The 20,666-nt window shown below is 32.5% G+C and overlaps 2 protein-coding genes across 9 annotated transcripts in view; one reads left to right on the top strand and one right to left on the bottom strand.

The window, feature by feature from the left end:
* The window catches only part of LOC124361122 (serine/threonine-protein kinase WNK1-like), a 163,606-nt gene extending 162,916 nt beyond the window's left edge, over positions 1-690 (bottom strand). For all 6 annotated transcript variants that reach the window (XM_046815158.1, XM_046815177.1, XM_046815183.1 and 3 more), the window contains exon 1: positions 533-690. The gene's annotated coding sequence lies outside the window, so the exon portion shown is untranslated. The remainder of the gene's footprint in view (positions 1-532) is intronic.
* A 1,685-nt stretch (positions 691-2,375) lies between these two features.
* On the top strand, positions 2,376-19,653 carry LOC124361097 (eukaryotic translation initiation factor 4E type 3-like). Of its 3 annotated transcripts, none has more exons than XM_046815150.1 (4): positions 2,380-2,724; positions 5,961-6,081; positions 8,014-8,125; positions 19,372-19,515. In XM_046815150.1, exons 1-4 carry the CDS (start codon positions 2,576-2,578, stop codon positions 19,422-19,424), a joined length of 435 nt encoding a protein of 144 aa, XP_046671106.1. In that variant the 5' UTR covers positions 2,380-2,575; the 3' UTR covers positions 19,425-19,515. The 3 variants fall into 3 exon arrangements, with proteins under 3 accessions (XP_046671098.1, XP_046671106.1, XP_046671091.1); XM_046815135.1 differs by having other exon boundaries at positions 2,382-2,724; positions 8,014-8,121; positions 19,372-19,563; XM_046815142.1 differs by lacking the exon at positions 8,014-8,125 and having other exon boundaries at positions 2,376-2,724; positions 19,372-19,653.
* The last annotated feature ends 1,013 nt before the right edge of the window (positions 19,654-20,666 follow it).

The raw sequence follows: 20,666 nt of genomic DNA, 5'->3' as shown, positions 1-20,666 counted from the left end.
CATTTGTAATAGTAATAAATCATTCTAAGATTTAGTTTAAAAAATTGATTGGTTAAGATATGAGACTGTCATTGATATAGTGAGCTCACTTAGTTTCAGTATAGTCCAACATCAATTAAATAACTACACATATTGTATAAATCTTGATCAAATGAAGTATTTGCCATAATTTAGTATGAAACATACATTGGCACAGCACAATTATTATATGTATTTCTTTACATATGGCAAGTAATCTATTCAAGTCATAGGCTATTATCAAATCCATAGTTTCAAGGTCAACACTTAAATTGGCAGGAAATCGTTAACACTATTACATCTAAAACATATATTGTTGATATTTTTCCATTTGTTGTCAAAATTAATACGAAAGAGAGTTTATAAATGTGTACTTTCTTAGATGGAATTGAGTATGAAAAAAGTAGAAATTGAAACCCACCCAAAAAGGCTTACAATAGAATAATGAGATCCACGGAAAATCTAATAAATTAATGAAAGTGTTAGTTGAAAAAAGCAAGACGTATAGACTTACGTATCCTACAACATTTGCAAGTCATATCAAAACTATAATACACCAACTGGAACCACCTATAAAATAAAACGTGTTACACACTAAGAAATACAATTTTGTAGACAAGACAGTATACAACGCACTGCCTTCTTGATTATAAGTCGATGTCCAATGATACTGCGTACATGTTCACTCTCAACAAAATAATCAGCTGTCTGGAAATACACCCAACCAAAGATTTACAGACTGATACACTTATTTTCAAGGAAATTCAAAACCTACTGTGTCTACAAAGAAGTTATTGATTGTATTAATTTGGAGTGTAATTAATTTAATTTGAGTTGTAATATTATTAATAGTTAAACTCTAGTTCTAATAACTCCAAATTATTATGTTTCTCAAATTTTGAATTTTGACATAGCAAACTCGACGGACGCTGACGCACTTGGGAAGTTATAACTATTGAAGGGATCTTCTTAAAGGAAATTGATTATATATGTATATATATATATATATATATATATATATATATATATATATATATATATATATATATATACACATTAAACTGAATAAATGGCAATAGCCTTATTTAATTTCAATAAACATTGAATCACAAAAAGTACTTGCTCCGCCGGGAGTCGAACCCGGATCTCTCACTTGCCGGGTGAATGTGCTACCATTACATATATATATATATATTGAGGATACAAGATGATAAGAATTCACATATATCATCCCACTTGACATCTAGCTAATTAATAGGGCGATCAAGTATTTAAATTAGCCGACGTCCCGTTTATTTTCCATAGAAAAAATAAGATAAAGTTGATGACGAAATTCTATGTTTGAGCATAAACCATAGTACTCATTCTTGTCTGTTTCATGCAAAAATTTAAAGTATACAGATCTTTCTTAAGATATTTTGCCAAACGATTAATTTATCATTTTTGTTCATTGAGTTTAGTAGATAAATAATAACGTTCCGGTGTGGTATGCAGTATTTTACATCGTCGCAAGAATACACTGAAACTACATTTTCCCACCTACTTTTAACACTGACTTTCTACTCTATTATGTTTCTTCTTTTTTATTATATGAATAAGCTACGTGTGTAAATATGTCACGTAATAAAATACTACACAATAAAAGACGTCTTACATGACGTTCAATCTACCGATCATAAAAGAAAATTCCTGGTTCTGCAATAACACTGTCGGATATATTGAAAGGTTAATCTGTAGTATGCTGTTAAAATATCAGGCTTCCTAAGAATTAAACGTATTGCTCTCTTTTGGAGAGTAAGTACAAAATTAACTCATTCATACTCATGACTCAATAACAGCAGTATTTTTTAGAAATGGAAACATATTTCAATTAAATGCAGTAACCACTACATAAAAATAATCCATACCGTAGTAGTTATAAGAAAAAAACAGTATTGAAAGGGGAAAATGTTACTGTTTTTTTCTTACAGATTCATTCAGAATAATAATGTATGTAGTTACGATAAAAGAGGACTGATATGTCGATATGATTTATAATTTATAATAATTACTTGAACAGTTATTTTTAACTATTAAATGCATATGTTACTTAATGTTTTATTTCAACCTGTTGCTAATTTTATATGAGTATCCTTAATGCAGAGGTTTTGTACTTATTGTTTATTAAAATACATCTGTTTGTTTATTTGGTAAAGCTTATCTATTGCTATCAATAACACTATTTAGTTCTGCGTTTAGATAAGTTTTGATAATTTTTAGTTCGTTTGAGTGTTTTTTGTTGTTTCGTGCGGGTAATTTTCATTCAAATGGGGGTAATTTTTGTTGTTGACAATTGACATTAGCAACACTGAGTGTTTGTCAGTTCGTTTCTGTTATGATTGATAGGCTTTATTATCTCTGACAGTCTGACCCCCTCTTTGAGTCTTTTTAGTTTTCAGGTTTTTCTCTCTGCAAAATCTTGAAGCATTAAAATTCTTAAGGATTTTTGAACATAGTTAACTGTATTTATTAGCCTAAATCTAGTTTCAGTAGTACAATTTTATTCCCCGCAAACGAAATGGCTACATCTGAATCTGAAGTTTTAGAAGAAACGTATGACTTATCCAGATCTCCTGTATTTACGGCTTCTGATATGGAAAAATTAAGAACCAAGGACAAAAAAGAGGGTGTTCCTCTTCAAACCCCATGGACATTTTGGATTGACAAGTAAGCTTAGAAAATCATGCTTAAAGTGCTTATTTAAGTAATGATTGTTAATTAAAGGATAATAAAAATTGTTTTGACCTACAGAAAAATAATATGTAGTAATTTTTATCTTTTTATTTATTCAGTTGAAGGTTAACTTAGATTATTTTGATACATAGAAGTAAACAAAATTTCAACAAGTAAGGCTGCAGTATAATAAGCGGCCACAATCACAATTGAATCACTGATATTTATGTTTATATGAACTATGGAAATCAAAATGTTGAACTTAATTATGTTATTGGTATTTAAAATTAAAATTGTTCCATAGTTCAACTGTTTTTAGGTTGCAGTACAATAAGCGCCAACCATCACAATCAAATTATCAATATTTATGATTACCTAATCTACCAAAACCAAATTGTCTAACTGAATTACATTATAGGTATTTCAATTTACAGTCGGCTGATATGCCACATTTTTAACTTTGTTTCACCTTCCTCCTTGACCTTTCAACTGTCTGTTATTAGGCTATCTATTAAAGAAAATTAATATGATTATTATCTGATCATTAATCTGATTTTCTGATTTATCTGATTTTCAGATAATTAATATGTTTAATTATCTGAAAAAGTGGTTATAGTTGATTGTTCAAAAATCAGTATCGGTTAGTTATATTGAAAGTTATAATTAAGTAATATCGTTTGTCAATATCGATATAAAAAGCGGATCTGCTTATCGTACCCTACCTAGAATTTTTTATACTCAATAGATTGTGTATTTGTAATTGAGGCAGCAGTGTTGTTAGCGGCCCCCACCATAATGAAACCAGGGTACAATTTTTTTGATTTCAGATAATTAAACTTGTACAAAAACTTGGTAATTATAGGTTTTTTATTTACAACTGATTATTGCTAGCTCTTTTTAATGTATTAAATAACGATATTGTTTTAAATTAATTTGAAACAAATTAAAATCATTTATATGCTATTTGAGTAATGGCTGCAAGTACAATGGCAATGTAGACTACATGTGATATTTATGTCACAAGCTGTCAGACATGTTTATCCTTCAAAGTAGTAAAAATTAACTCAATGTACATGGTTTTGTTTGTTAAATTTGATAAACACATAACAAAGAAAGCGTGGGTAGGGTATGATAAGCGGACCCGGTTTTTTATATAGAAATTGGCAAACAATATAACTTAATCATAACGATCGATATAACCAATCTATACTGATTAATTATTTTGAACAATTAACATAATCTATATCAACAGCTGTAATCACTTTCAAATAATACATGTAATCGTATTATTATTATTATATATACGATTATGTGTATATATAACAATAATAATTATTATTATACATATACATGTAATAATATATAACTACATGTGTATAATTATAAACAATTCAATAATTATGACATATAAGCAATATGAATTGTGGCTCATTATCTATGAGATTTCCTGTTTGTTCGTTCTCGTTTTGATTAATTTATTATTTATGAATCTATGGGCGGTTTCACACTGCTCTTTCGTTTAGTTTGGATGGAGTCTCAGGTGGTTGTCCTCTCTCCTCACCGGATTATGCATAGTAGTCGGATGTGTTCAGCATCACCACTTGCCGCTTGCTTAACCATGTACGCCGCTTTACTTGGGTTTAAATGGCAGTATTTGACCTTTGGCTCTTTAAATGACAGAGATTTAAATGAAATTCTAAAATAATTAACAAATTATATTAGCTTTATGGTTGAAACTTTATCGATTGGTTACTTATTATTTGATTTTAAACTAACCAAAGAAAATATAATTTAACCCATTGCGGATCGTATTGTTTTGGCGCGCAGGCACGAATTAATTTACGGCAGCAGCCGCACGAACAGCAATGGTGCGCCACATTGTATCGCTCGCTATTGTATACTAAAAAATTCAGCTGTGAAGGTATTCGTTGAGATGGAACATGGGCCTGCTGGGGTATCCATGATGTAGGAACGATAACACGCGAGCAAGGTTCCGGGGTGGCAGGGATGATGTCTGAATCATAGTCTAAATAAAGCGGCTCGGGCAAAGCGATTACAACATCCGGGCCATTGTCTAGACTCAACCCGCCAACATGTACGTCTGCATCGATTAGTTGTGTCACTTACCTCAAAAGTATTATAATAACAACTGAGGAAAACACCCAATCAGAAGCGCTAAAAAGCAGAGAGTAAACTCATATGAATGATTTTTTAACTTCGACATACAACTGCGATCTGTAGGATATTTATAAAACTTTTGAAAACTCTAAACATAGACCGTTGTTAAACACTCTTAGTTGACAAGTGAAGACGATCGCCCGATCTATCAGACACTAATAGAACTATTTGGAGGGAAACTTAAAAGCAGATCGCTTTTGTGACCTGAGCTCGTCATCTTTAGGCCTGGCCGGTGCGTGACGAGCCCAGCTCGTCAGTGATCCGCAATGGGTTAAGTTATAGATTGATCCATTTAAAAAATATTTTTATTTGTAGAATAAAGATACAATCAATCTCAAATAGGTCTCTAGTATCAATAGAATATAAACCCGTTTGTATATTTTGAGCTGTGTTACCACCAAATAAATTATTTTTATAAATTGATAGGATACACTATAGCAAATACACTAACTTCACTGACAGTAGGAAAAAATCCTTCTGGATAAGGATTGAATTTTATAACTGTTCAATACAGTGGGTCTCACATAGTGGCTTGACAAGCCGAATGGTAAAACATTGATGGCCACTAGGTTTGGCTCGCAAAGCTAAAGGGCAGGAGGTGGTGATAAATCAATGACCTGACTAATTTGAAGCAGAGAACAGGCCCTACCCTTGTGGCCATGCGATATGAGAAAATAATCATATAAGTTTAATACGATGCTCCTATGCCAAAGGGTTAGTATCTAGAACTTTAAATATAGATAATATATTAGTAATTACTCACTTTAGCTACTTCACATTATTTTAAAAGCAACTATAGTGTGAAATATATTATTGCAAGCCTGGCCGTTTGAATTTATTATTTACTATTAATGTAAATAAATGTCAATTATAATTTTAATACTAGTGTTATTGTAAGAAGCCTAAAAGTATAATGCATCAAATTGTATAATCTTAAAGATGAAAATAAAAAAAAATTGAAACATTTTACAAGTAGGATGCTGGTGTTTTTGAGACATAATCAAATGCCCTACCAGTAAAATATTCATGGTTAATAAGCTTTTGTATTACAGGGCAAGTAATGCATCGTCAGCTGCCCAGTATCAGGCTAATTTAAAGAAAATCTACTCAGTATCTACAGTTCAAGATTTCTGGGCTGTCTTAAAACACATCCCCAGTGTAGAAGCTCTACCGGTAAGTAAAAAGCTAAGGGTGATTGTATATAAAATGTATGCTTAGTGTTAGGACAGTGCTTTGGAAACAACGTAAATTATTGGCAATAATTTATATTGATATTGTGTTAGTTACTTTATCTTTGCTAATGTTGTAGTAGTAAAGACAAGAACCAGTGTATCATTCTGGGAGTTTCGTATTATCAGTCAGAGGGTTAAACGGGTTTTCCTGTGGCTTAGAGTAGTTTGAAATTTTCAACTGGCCAGATTCTACGTGATAATACAATAACAAAACCATTTAGTGTATTATATTCTTACTTAGCCTATTTATGATTAAAGAAGGCATAATGCTTAGTTTTATCATGAGAATTTAGATAGGATAAGAACAGACCTACAGACATACCTTTACCAACTCTAAGGATATTCTTAGCATCTTCTTCATAGAGTTTGTTCTTTTTAACGTCTCCTTGATGAAGAAGAGGAATATCCTTCTAGTCTGGTAATTTGTTATTAATATCAGAGTCAAATTTCTTTAGTACTGGTCCTTTCATAACAAAATCGGTGAGTTTTTAAGAATCACACTATATTCTTATTTCATAATAATAAACAAGTTAAGAGTACACCACACCCAGGGCTGTACTCAGCTTTGGCGGACCCCGGAATAAGATATCGGCCGGCCCTGTCATGTCCCGTCACCGCTCCCCCCCCCCCCACTGATATCCCATTGACAACATGAACATTATTACAAATTTAGTCTATAATAGTGTTAGTTATTAGATTGAGCTATCTCATCCGTCGATACGGTCCCTTCAAATAGACGTGTGGTGGGGACCGGCCTCCTGAGAGCCCGGACCTGGTCAAATTGTCTGAAAAAGCCGGTCTGAGTACGGGCCTGTCCACACTATACATTCTTAGGGTCCCTTACTCCTATTTTAAAAATTGGCTTCGAAAATATAATTCACTTGAACCACAAGTGTACATGTGCATGCAATTACTATGAAATTGTATGTAAAGCAGGTAATTGCAAGTAACTTATAAAATTCTCAGTATGCAGTACCAGTGAGATTTGTTTTTTTCACTACTGTTACCTAACTCTGTATTTATAATGAAGATACGAGGGGGTACCCAAAAGTAACCGGAATTGTATTGCTGGCAGCCGGCAGCGTGTAGTACACATTCCTGCCGCTAGGCGTGTGTCACGCAACCCATTGCGAGCTCAGTGACCCCAGTTCCGTTGTCCTAGTGCATTCTGTTCGTTCGTAGTGACTGTTTTCGCTAACCCTGTTTTGTTCTTGTTTCGTTTTTTGTCATGGCAAGTTTAAGTGAACAACGTGCAGCTGTGAAATTTTGTTTTTTACTTGGTAAAAATGATGCAGAAACTATTTTAATGTTGAATACAGCTTACAAAGATGATGCTATGGGGAAAACTCAGGTCTACGAGTGGTTCGCTCGATTTAAAAGTGGCGACATGTCGATTGAAGACAAACCTCGTTCTGGACGTCCATCAACCCCACGCACCTTACTCGCCTGACCTCGCTCCATGCGACTTTTTTTTATTTCCACACATGAAAAGAGGCTTGAAAGGTCAACGATTTGACAGCGTTGAACAGGTTAAGAAAAAAACGAAGCTCGAGCTTGCAGCCATTTCTAAAGATGACTACAAAAAATGTTTTGATCAATGGAAATACCGCTGGGACAAGTGTATTAGTTGTAATGGAGATTATTTTGAAGGAGATAAGGTCGTATTGTAAAAAATTTGATAATATATAATTTTTATAAAATAATTCTGGTTTTTTTTGGGTACCCCCTCGTACATAGTGAACAATCTGTTATAATTTATAGCCATCAATATAAAATATCACATAGCTATTTTGAGTACTTTTGCACTTTTAAGAATGGTAACAAAATAAAATGAACTAGCAAAGTTGTTCTGTAGATAATACTTTTGTTTTAGCCCAGATATAGTTATCATTTAATGAGGGATGTGATCCAACCAATGTGGGAGGACGAGATGAACAAGTACGGTGGCACTTGGCGACTTAAAGTAGCAAAGAAGGATACGGTAGGTAAATATTACTGTTCCCAATATCTGGAACTGTAGTTGAGTAGTTTGAGTACTAGTATTCAAAGACAGCAATAATGTAACAAGTACAGTGGCAGTTGGTGACTTATGGTGCAAAGAATATAATAAGTAAATATTACTGTTCCCAATATCTGGATCTGTAGTTGAGTAGTTTGAGTACTAGTATTCAAAGACAGCAATAATGTAACAAGTAAAGTGGCAGTCGGTGACTTATGGTGCAAAGAATATAATAGGTAAATATTACTGTTCCCAATATCTGGAACTGTAGTTGAGTAGTTTGAGTACTAGTATTCAAAGACAGCAATAATGTAACAAGTACAGTGGCAGTTGGTGACTTATGGTGCAAAGAATATAATAAGTAAATATTACTGTTCCCAATATCTGGATCTGTAGTTGAGTAGTTTGAGTACTAGTATTCAAAGACAGCAATAATGTAACAAGTACAGTGGCAGTTGGTGACTTAAGGTGCAAAGAATATAATAGGTAAATATTACTGTTCCCAATATCTAGAACTGTAGTTGAGTAGTTTGAGTACTAGTATTCAAAGACAGCAATAATGTAACAAGTACAGTGGCAGTTGGTGACTTAAGGTGCAAAGAATATAATAGGTAAATATTACTGTTCCCAATATCTGGAAATGTAGTTGAGTAGTTTGAGTACTAGTATTCAAAGACAGCAATAATGTAACAAGTACAGTGGCAGTTGGTGACTTATGGTGCAAAGAATATAATAGATAAATATTACTGTTCCCAATATCTGGAAATGTAGTTGAGTAGTTTGAGTACTAGTATTCAAAGACAGCAATAATGTAACAAGTACAGTGGCAGTTGGTGACTTAAGGTGCAAAGAATATAATAGGTAAATATTACTGTTCCCAATATCTGGAACTGTAGTTGAGTAGTTTGAGTACTAGTATTCAAAGACAGCAATAATGTAACAAGTACAGTGGCAGTTGGTGACTTAAGGTGCAAAGAATATAATAGGTAAATATTACTGTTCCCAATATCTGGAACTGTAGTTGAGTAGTTTGAGTACTAGTATTCAAAGACAGCAATAATGTAACAAGTACAGTGGCAGTTGGTGACTTAAGGTGCAAAGAATATAATAGGTAAATATTACTGTTCCCAATATCTGGAACTGTAGTTGAGTAGTTTGAGTACTAGTATTCAAAGACAGCAATAATGTAACAAGTACAGTGGCAGTTGGTGACTTATGGTGCAAAGAATATAATAGGTAAATATTACTGTTCCCAATATCTGGAACTGTAGTTGAGTAGTTTTGAGTACTAGTATTCAAAGACAGCAATAATGTAACAAGTACAGTGGCAGTTGGTGACTTAAGGTGCAAAGAATATAATAGGTAAATATTACTGTTCCCAATATCTGGAACTGTAGTTGAGTAGTTTGAGTACTAGTATTCAAAGACAGCAATAATGTAACAAGTACAGTGGCAGTTGGTGACTTATGGTGCAAAGAATATAATAGGTAAATATTACTGTTCCCAATATCTGGATCTGTAGTTGAGTAGTTTTGAGTACTAGTATTCAAAGACAGCAATAATGTAACAAGTACAGTGGCAGTTGGTGACTTAAGGTGCAAAGAATATAATAGGTAAATATTACTGTTCCCAATATCTGGAACTGTAGTTGAGTAGTTTGAGTACTAGTATTCAAAGACAGCAATAACGTAACAAGTACAGTGGCAGTTGGTGACTTATGGTGCAAAGAATATAATAGATAAATATTACTGTTCCCAATATCTGGATCTGTAGTTGAGTAGTTTGAGTACTAGTATTCAAAGACAGCAATAATGTAACAAGTACAGTGGCAGTTGGTGACTTAAGGTGCAAAGAATATAATAGGTAAATATTACTGTTCCCAATATCTGGAACTGTAGTTGAGTAGTTTGAGTACTAGTATTCAAAGACAGCAATAATGTAACAAGTACAGTGGCAGTTGGTGACTTAAGGTGCAAAGAATATAATAGGTAAATATTACTGTTCCCAATATCTGGAACTGTAGTTGAGTAGTTTTGAGTACTAGTATTCAAAGACAGCAATAATGTAACAAGTACAGTGGCAGTTGGTGACTTAAGGTGCAAAGAATATAATAGGTAAATATTACTGTTCCCAATATCTGGAACTGTAGTTGAGTAGTTTGAGTACTAGTATTCAAAGACAGCAATAATGTAACAAGTACAGTGGCAGTTGGTGACTTATGGTGCAAAGAATATAATAGGTAAATATTACTGTTCCCAATATCTGGAACTGTAGTTGAGTAGTTTGAGTACTAGTATTCAAAGACAGCAATAATGTAACAAGTACAGTGGCAGTTGGTGACTTAAGGTGCAAAGAATATAATAGGTAAATATTACTGTTCCCAATATCTGGAACTGTAGTTGAGTAGTTTGAGTACTAGTATTCAAAGACAGCAATAATGTAACAAGTACAGTGGCAGTTGGTGACTTATGGTGCAAAGAATATAATAGATAAATATTACTGTTCCCAATATCTGGATCTGTAGTTGAGTAGTTTGAGTACTAGTATTCAAAGACAGCAATAATGTAACAAGTACAGTGGCAGTTGGTGACTTAAAGGTGCAAAGAATATAATAGGTAAATATTACTGTTCCCAATATCTGGAACTGTAGTTGAGTAGTTTTGAGTACTAGTATTCAAAGACAGCAATAATGTAACAAGTACAGTGGCAGTTGGTGACTTAAGGTGCAAAGAATATAATAGATAAATATTACTGTTCCCAATATCTGGATCTGTAGTTGAGTAGTTTGAGTACTAGTATTCAAAGACAGCAATAATGTAACAAGTACAGTGGCAGTTGGTGACTTATGGTGCAAAGAATATAATAGGTAAATATTACTGTTCCCAATATCTGGATCTGTAGTTGAGTAGTTTGAGTACTAGTATTCAAAGACAGCAATAATGTAACAAGTACAGTGGCAGTTGGTGACTTAAGGTGCAAAGAATATAATAGGTAAATATTACTGTTCCCAATATTTGGAACTGTAGTTATTTAGTATTATTAGTATGCCAAACCGTGTGTCATGTAACAAGCTTCGTTAAGGTTGGATGCAAAATTTCAAGCCTATAGTTAATTTTATTCTTAAGATGTCCTGGTGTCAGATAGATATACATCATACACAAAATAAGCTTTACATTCCCTTGGCAGACAAAAAAGAAATTGTGTCAGTCTATAAGTGCTTTAATGACGATCAGCCAAATTCCATGGTTGGACATGCACCATATAGAACTCATGCTTGTCTATGTGAAAATGAAGTTTCATGCAAAATTTAAAGCCCCCAGATGATCTTTATCGAGATGTATTGCCACGTGATACATTCAAAGTTTTGTTCATTGAGTTAGGTTTCATAGCAGTGTTTAAGTAATAAAAGCTGCAGTGAGGTAGTTTTCAAGATATCATGCGGACAGACAGACAAATGAAATTTTTCCAGCCCCATGAGTAATATTCTTTGCTAACGCTCAGACAATCAGTTGCACTCAAGCTTCAGTAGTTTTTGATATGTCACTTGGTGATTATGATAAAATAACACTTCTAATGATAATGGGGAGATCATGTCATATAATATGTCATACTGTATATCATATAAATCCTCATGAGGGGTATTTATACTTCCAAGTAGAATCTACAATGGATATATAAATCCAGTTACCTGCGTATTACATTGGTAGTCATGCTGTCAAGGATCACGCCAAAATTGGATCATGCCTTTTTGAAGGTGCCAAAAAGTCATGTAGCTGTACAGATGATCAAACCTTGTTAGATGTTTTTCAGTCCTTCATTGAAAAGCCACTGCAGAAGTCATGGAATATCATGTGAATTAGTGTGTAGAGGTTTTGAAAAGTTTGTTTTTAAATCATAGAGGTGTACTTCTCAGTTCCTGTTACAGCATATATCTTGTATAGATGCTATCTATAAGTGTAACCCTCTTCAAGAATGTTTTATCTAACATTGATTATTTTGCAAGTCGTACTGCAGTAAACCCCTATATTTATTCTGGGAGTGTTTAATTTCAGGTATTTATAATCTGAACTATAATCTATTTTAATTTCTAGTTAAAACACTAAAAACAAGTTAACACCTTCACTTCGGCTATATACTGAGTGACACTGGACAGATGTACAGTCTCTGCACTATAAGGCATCTGCTGTGGTCAACATGTTAATTACCAAACGTGACTAAAAAATTGATTGCTTTGTAGCCACAGAAATAACCTTTTCTTAACACCTAAGAAAGCCTTTATTTCCTCTAAGGAAACGTTTTTCCAAGTGGACCAGATAGATGTAAGCCTAAGTGGTCTCTGCTTGTTTACTTTCTCTTGGTTTCATTAAAAATTTCAAAAATAAAATATATTAACTAGCAGTTACCCGAGGCTTCGCACGCAATTTCCTGTTCAAAACAGGACAGACTATATTCACGTATGATTTTTCTATGACATTTCAAACGCTTATTTGAATTTCCCTCCAACATTCCATGATAATTTATTAAATTGCTCCGATGATTTGAGTAACAATTGAACTATTTTAGCCCAGTGTGGAGGAATCCTTAAACCGAAGACAATAGCAATTAATGATATAATGCATAGTACAATGGTGATATAGTGCACAATGATATACAGCATTCTGTGCAGTTTAGGAAAGGAATTAAGCTTATCTTAGATATATATTATGTTGGTGTCCACGTTACTTTTATGCTTACTCTATGCTTTCAAGACTATAAATAGCAATATTTTTCAAAAGGTACTTAAATTAATTAAAAATATGATTGTGTTGTAATATTATAATGTTTACATATAAGTTGATTACTTTATGACAGGTTCTTCTAATAAATAAAATGTATTTGCTGCAATGCATTTCTTATGGAAATTTTCACAACTTGATCACCAGCCCTGATGTTGTAGAGAAAAGTCATTCCTTCATTGATACATAATTCAAGATACTTCCTTTACATAGATAAGTTTCGACAAACTAATTTAGTTATAAAGAATCAAGTTCCTTCTCCTTAATTAAATTCACTTTCTTATTTCCAATACCACTGCTGAGTTTGCCTTGTGTTCCGATCAAGAAAATATATACCAACGGAAACCAACTTTGGTCATAAAGCATCTTCTTTCGGCCCTTTTAATTTACTTTTGATAAAACATTTTTCAAATGACCTCTCTTTAGTTTGCCTCTTTGTTCCGATGAAGAAAATATACAACTTGGTACTACTTAAATGTTATTGCGATCAAAAAAAGCCAGGTCCATCTGATTAAATTCACTTCCGGTCTAATTTGTTTACTTGATCTATAAAATATATACGTTGGTTTTCAAGATCTCATTAGGTCAAAAAACGTCTATTACCAGCACTTTTAATCTACCTCCGGCCTAAGACATTTCAAGTGTTACAGTTACATTTTTGACGAAAGTATATCATACAACTAAAATGTCTCTGCAGTTAATATGAGTCTGTTCCAGTCGTTAAAATTCACTCCCGGTCTAATTTATTTATGGTTCCACAATTGAATTATGCTGTTCCACTAACAAAGAAAATGATTACATATGTTGGTTATGGCATCCAACTTAGATTAATATCTGGTGCTGAATTGACTTTGATGTTTTCACTGATCAAGAAATATGTATAAGGAAATATGCTTCTGGTATAAAGGGAAGAGTATGTTAACATTTGCTTTTTTTTAACTACAGTAAAAATGCCATACACAATGTCAAGGGAGCTAACCAGTTCGATTAACTTATGTGAAACATTCACAGCTTTTTACAATAAGATACCTTTTATAACAGCTTTTAAATAATATTTCCATTGAATTAGATGGTTTATTAATCATTTGAAAGAAAGAAAGAAACACTTCTTTATTGAAAAAAGAAAGAAAGAAACACTTCTTTATTGAAAAAAAGAAAGAAAGAAACACTTCTTTATTGAGGCAAAATTAGGACCATATGGTCCTTTCTTACATTTAACCTCTTAAAAAATATGTCTTAATAATGCAAATTAAGGTTAATTAACTATAACTTACACTTACAGTAATTCACTCTTCCATTCACACAGTCACGATTCAAAGAGTAGCCCCGCCGCCCGCCCCGATCATCCGGTCCAGGTATTTTCGTCTCAGCTCCGCCACAAACCGTTTTCGGCTCTCAATTTGTTTGACAGGATCTGGTAAGGAGTTCCATAATCTACAGGCGGGGTAACGGTGAAGGATCGGTTATAGGTTTTGGTTCTGTGTATTGGAATTCTGAGACTTAGTGCACCAGACCGAGTTTCTCTTGCGCCACTCGCTGTCAAAAACTGAAAGTTTTCAGATAAATATTTTGGTGAATCCGTATTAATAATAGAGTACAACAATGACAAAATTCGAATCGATCTTGAATCAGCTAATTTTAGAATTGATGATTGAATAAAATATGGTGTAACATGATCCCTTCGACGTAAATCAAACAGAAAGCGAATGCAGTAATTTTGTGCTCTTAGCAGTTTAGTGCTAAGGGCTATCCAGTCATGTCATTGATTACAGCATTGCAGTAGTTAAAGTAAGGAAACACAAGTGACTTGATCAACAGAAGTTTTTGGTGCAATTTAAATTTAGAATTAAATAATAATAGTCTTAAACCCTTTGAACCCCAGACCAAAATATTGATGGTGGAAAAAACGTACCAAAATCATTTGACCTAAGAACTACCGAGAATCCCCGGAGCAGAAACAGCTGTTTTGCATACTGTTTGTAAAAAATTAATACTTTTGCTATTTTTTATGCTATTGTCTTGTATTACACACCAAAATGTCCAGAATGAAATTGTATACACAGAAAAAGATTAGTCTGAAGTATAAAAAAATGTTTAACAGCATTAACATAATTTTAAAATATATGTATATAGATTTTTAGGCAAAAAAATTGATTTTAAGATTTTTTTAATTAAAAAATAAGAAATATTTTTTACCATGGGCACCCACATTTTATTTTTCTAAATTTAGTTTTGTGTATGTACAAAAAAAATTATATTGATATCTCTAAAAATAAACTTTTTTTGAATTTTTATATAAAAGTATGCAACTTGTAAAAACGTCTAGGCGTACAACACAAAAATCACTGATATTACCTAAATAAATAAATTAGTAAATAAATAAATAAAAAAATTAGTATTTTAATAAAATACATATAAATATGTATTAATACTCATAAAATAAATATTTTACGATTTCAAATAAATATGTATTAAACGCATATACCATGGCGACGATATTACGTCGCCCGGGGATTCTCGCAACTTCATTGGCGACGATACATCGTCGCCGCGGGGATCTTCGCATATCTTCTCGGCGACGATATTTCGTCGCCTGGGGTTCAAAGGGTTAAAATTAGATTTAAAATTAAATTTAAAATTAGATAATAGTCTTTGCAACCTGCATTACACTACTGATCAAGCACTTTACAATAATTTAATATGTTCTCAAATTTAAATGTAAACAGATGTTTCTGCCTTTTTGATGAACTTCAGTTGAAAGTGTTAACAGCTGTAAATTATCAGTTCACATTGTATTACATGTTGTAGTGCAGTCTGCCGGATCCATTGTAAAACATCCCAAAATCAACAAAAATGTATAAATAAAAAGTTAATCAAGTAAGCAATTTAAATTGGACCGAATTGTAAATCTAAACCATTCTCGAATCCACCTGAAGACACACACAAAATTTTATGGATGAGTTCAGTGACATACACACGCATACAAGAAATATATACAAGGTGTTTGAAAAGTCTGCCATTTCTGATTGGATAAACCTTTTGAGATGCAGTTTGTGGCATTCAACTCTACTAAGTGAGCTCTTTCAAATGAGGTATCACTCCACCAATGCTTTAATTTAAGATTTCCATGTTTTCCTCTGTGGGACGTCCCTCCATGGTTGGCATGTCATGGTAATAGCAAGGAAAAATAGTTTTCATAGCCATATGACACTGTGCAAAGTTTATAGATGTTATCTGCTATGGTTTGTAAAATATTAAGCCGTACCCAGACTTTTCAAACACCTTGTATATACTGGGTGTCCCAAAATTACAGGACCAAACTTCACCAAATTGTTCAGGAGGTCAACCTGAACGAAAAATGTTATATAATGTTTAGTCCTATCTAGCTTCGTTTACCTTAGATCGGCCATTTTGTTTTTTACATACAATTAATTTTATTTTTAATACGGGTTTACCGATTTTGTTGAAACTTGGCACAAATATTATAAACATCAACATAAGTTGTAAAAAAAATATTTTTTATTTTAAATGGCCGCCATTTTGAAAATACACATAAGATTTTTTAAAAATAATTTTCTTACAACTTATGTTCATGTTTATAATATTTATGCCAAGTTTCAACAAAATCGGTACACCCGTATTGAAAATAAAATTACTTGTATGTAAAAAACAAAATGGCCGATCTAAGGTAAACGAAGCTAGATAGGACTATACATTATACGACATTTATCGTTCAGTTTGACCTCCTGAACAATTTGGTGAAGTTTGGTCCTATAATTTTGGGACACCCAGTATATATATACCTTTATAACCTTTATATATATATATATATATACCTTTATAATCTTAATATATATATATATATATATATATATCTATATAAAACCTTAATTATTATTTTATTTTATTTTATTCTGTGTATGTTTTACAAGTGTACTTGACAAAGTTGTAATACAACAAAATATTGTACATTAAACAATTGTAGTTTTCTTTTGAAACTGCTTTAAGAGATTTTATATATATATATATATATATATATATACATATATATATATATATATATATATATATATATATATATATATATATATATATATATATATATAAAGGTATACATTCATAACATTTTGTTTAAAAAAGCAAATGAAAAAAGTCTGAAATAATTACAAGTTAATTTTGATTACACTCACTTTCCTTATACCCACCTACTATAGTATAAGGTAAATGTGGAAAATTAGATTCATCATAAACAGGCCAACAGTTGCCAAATCCATCTCCACTACTACCATTATTGAGGTTGGGCCTAGGCCTTCGTCACTTTCACTATCTGAGAAATTTTTTATGTTTGCAGGGTGATTTCACCATTACTATGTTGTCATTACTCTATTCATCATCATTCTCTAACTCAGCAATAATCTTGAAATTAGAAAGAAACAAAGTGCCCGGTAACGACACATTCAGTTGACAAGAACACCAAATGAGGTTAACACATTGACTAATAAAAAAAGTATTAAAAAATAAATTTAAAAAATAACCAACAAGTCACTTTTTTTATATCACTGATGAAATTTTTAGGTGCGCAGTTACATTAAGCTGTGTGCTTAGTCCTGTTTCAGTGCCTTGTCTAGCATAAAAATAGTATATGTAATTATGTAATAATATTAGTTTATGTAGACGATATTCCTGTAGAACTGTATAAATTCAGAATAAAAATATTTTGAAGTTGAATTTGAATAAAAACGACTGCAGATGACGATTGATTTTGATCAGCTGTTACTATTAGTTCCTAAGATTGCTGTGTGATCGCGGCACCAATTGAAGACTGGCTGTATAACTGATGTCTGATGCTGTCCGACATACAAGTGGAATGGTGAAATTACAATGTCGGATGATGTCCGACATACGAGTTGTAAGGGTTAAACATCCTGATTCTCTGGCATTTTAAACTATTATAAATACTATTTATTGTACACATATATAATCAAGTTAGATTTATGCTTAGGGTTATACTCATCAATCTCTTCACTAAGTATGTCAATGTTTTCTTTAGTGTACAATAATAGCAAAATTAATTTATACATATATGGTAATATCAGAATACCCAGACTTATGGGCTCCCAGTAGGATTGAGCGGCACTGTACTTATCAGTTTCAAGACTTCTGAAATATTAAGTTGAGCATTCTGCATTTCCCCACAACTGTATGCCATAGTGTAGATGGCTATGTGTGTAGGAATAGTGTACGTAGAGTACAATGTCAGAAGTAACACTTCCCACAAGTGAATGAATAATGAAATACCTTTTAATAATCTAGCTGAGACATTGTCAATATGTGTGAGCCATTTTAGGTCTAATTGGATAGAACAGCCTAAAAAAATAACGTGCTGCTCTTTTTCTGCTGTGCAAGACCAAGAGCGAAGTTTTGGATCTTTTCCGAATGTAAACAAAATTGATTTATATTGTATAAATCCTGTACTATTCTAGTCTTATTTTTTAGCAATAAAACATAATTGGTCTTATTAATCTCAATTTTTCTTTCATCTCTAACTATTGAACTCTTTGTATTTTGATGCAAAAACCGCTTTCAGTATAGTGAACTTAAATTCTAAATTAAGACACCATCTGGTCAGAGAGACATTTTACTGTTTGCAAGAGAACAGTGTAGTATGGAATTAATTCAACCCTTATTCTTGTCACTCCCGTAATTCTTGTACTCAGAGAACTGTTTAGTGTGCAGTATATAAAAAGAAAAACTTCAGTTGGAAGCCAAGATAGTGATCTTGGCTTCCAACTGAAGTTAAAATGAAAAGTAGATATACATGGTACTTAAATCATGTATGTAAAAACTATGTTGTAAGTACAATGTGTCAAAATATTGTGTATAAATAAAAAATCTTATTTTTATTGTGAATAAATTAAAAATCTTATTTTTATTGTGTATAAATTAAAAATCTTATTTTTTATTGTTGCTTTGTTCTTGAGCATCACATTGTATATAAAATTTAATTTTCACTACTAAACTGAAATAGTTGTTTACATTAGTTCATATTTATTCCTCACAGAAATGTGTTTTTTATGATTTAACACACAAAAACAGAAATTATGAAAAACTGACAAGTACAAAGAAAAAATAAGTATGCCCGACCAAAGTTTTACAGATTCTGGTGTCAGAATCTGCATTCTGCATTCTGAATTCTGAATTCTAATTCTAATTCTAATTCTAAAATTCTGAATTCTGAATTCTTCTGCATTCTGAATTCTGCATTCTAGTTGTGTAACTAGAATGCAGAATTAACAACTAGTCTTTCATTTACTTCTAATTTACATTGTATGCAGACTGTCACCTAATTAGTTACTGCAGTGTTTTAACTACATCAAACGTAGTTACAACTTTATATAGTTAAGCGTTACCAATAACAACCTTTTATTCATTTCACTGATGGAATCTTTGTTTACAGCCGACAGTTTGGCAGGAGCTGCTACTTGCTGCTATAGGAGAGCAATTGTCTGAGGGTCTCTGCGAAGGAGACTCCATCTGTGGGGTGACAGTAGCTGTCAGGGAAAAGGATGATCTTGTTCAGGTATGTGTAATAATATCACTGAGGCTAAATATCACAAGACTAAATATCTTCTAGCATCCCTTTAACCACCAAAAATATATTTTGGATTTGCGGTTTTAATCAGCCAACAGTTCAAATGCCACGCTCCGGTTTGGTACAGTGATTTTGATACTGTTTCTCTAACTATTTGAATGTCATAGGGGCAAAAATTGAATAAAAAAATTCATCTGACACCTATTTTATTTGTTGTGGTATTTTAATGAAAAGGGTGTCAAAATGTTAGTATTGACATGTATTACAAGAAAATAACAATAACCAATTGAAACAAACAGAAAATATATGTACTTGCAGCATGTAAAAAAAACATAACTACTATTCTAATTTTTCCTCTTGATTTACTTAAAAAAATAAGTATAAAAATATAATTTTTTCTAGGAATACTATTATAGTTAGATAACAGTTTTTGAGATTATATACCTAACACAAAAGAGTATTTTTAAGTACTGATAGTCTACACAACACTGAAACAAAAAATTCAATAAATAAATAATGTAGTACTCACATTTCTCATGGTTTCCAAAGTTCAATATGTAGTCTTTGTGTTTATTTTAATTTTTTCCAACAAATGTATACACTATAATATACAGACACACAAAGTCAAGCAGTTTATTTGCATACGTGTTTGGAAAAGCATGCACAATGACAGTTTTCTCCACATTGTGAATACACCATTCTGGATCCTTTATTTCCCTTGTTTTTGTATTCTGTTCCATTGTTGATGCAGACCCAAGATGTTTTTCCTTTTTATCTGACATTTTTTTAACAAAATGACAAAATGATCTGTGGTTATTTCAACCAGACCTGGGGGGGGGGGGGGTGGGGGGGGGGGGGGGTGGGGGGGGGGGGGGGTGGGGGGGGGGGGGGGTGGGGGGGGGGGGGGGTGGGGGGGGGGGGGGGTGGGGAAGTAAAACGGTTATTTTACAATAACTTACTTCCTAAATGCTTGCAATTTTCAAGAAAAGAATTTACTCTAGCTTCATCATGTTTACGTTCGCTTGTATATAACAACATAGTGTATAATGTTTGCTTATATTCCTGCATTCGCATGGTATATCTTAACAAAATAAACTTGGAAGCTAACATTATATAATTTCAGCATAATATTAAAACCAATAACAAGTTTTCTCTAAACA

Source organism: Homalodisca vitripennis, chromosome 1 (assembly GCF_021130785.1).
Source record: "Homalodisca vitripennis isolate AUS2020 chromosome 1, UT_GWSS_2.1, whole genome shotgun sequence".
NCBI classification, from domain to species: domain Eukaryota; kingdom Metazoa; phylum Arthropoda; class Insecta; order Hemiptera; family Cicadellidae; genus Homalodisca; species Homalodisca vitripennis.
The sequence above is the reverse complement of the archived record's forward strand: the minus strand, read 5'-3'. Positions and strand labels throughout refer to the sequence as shown.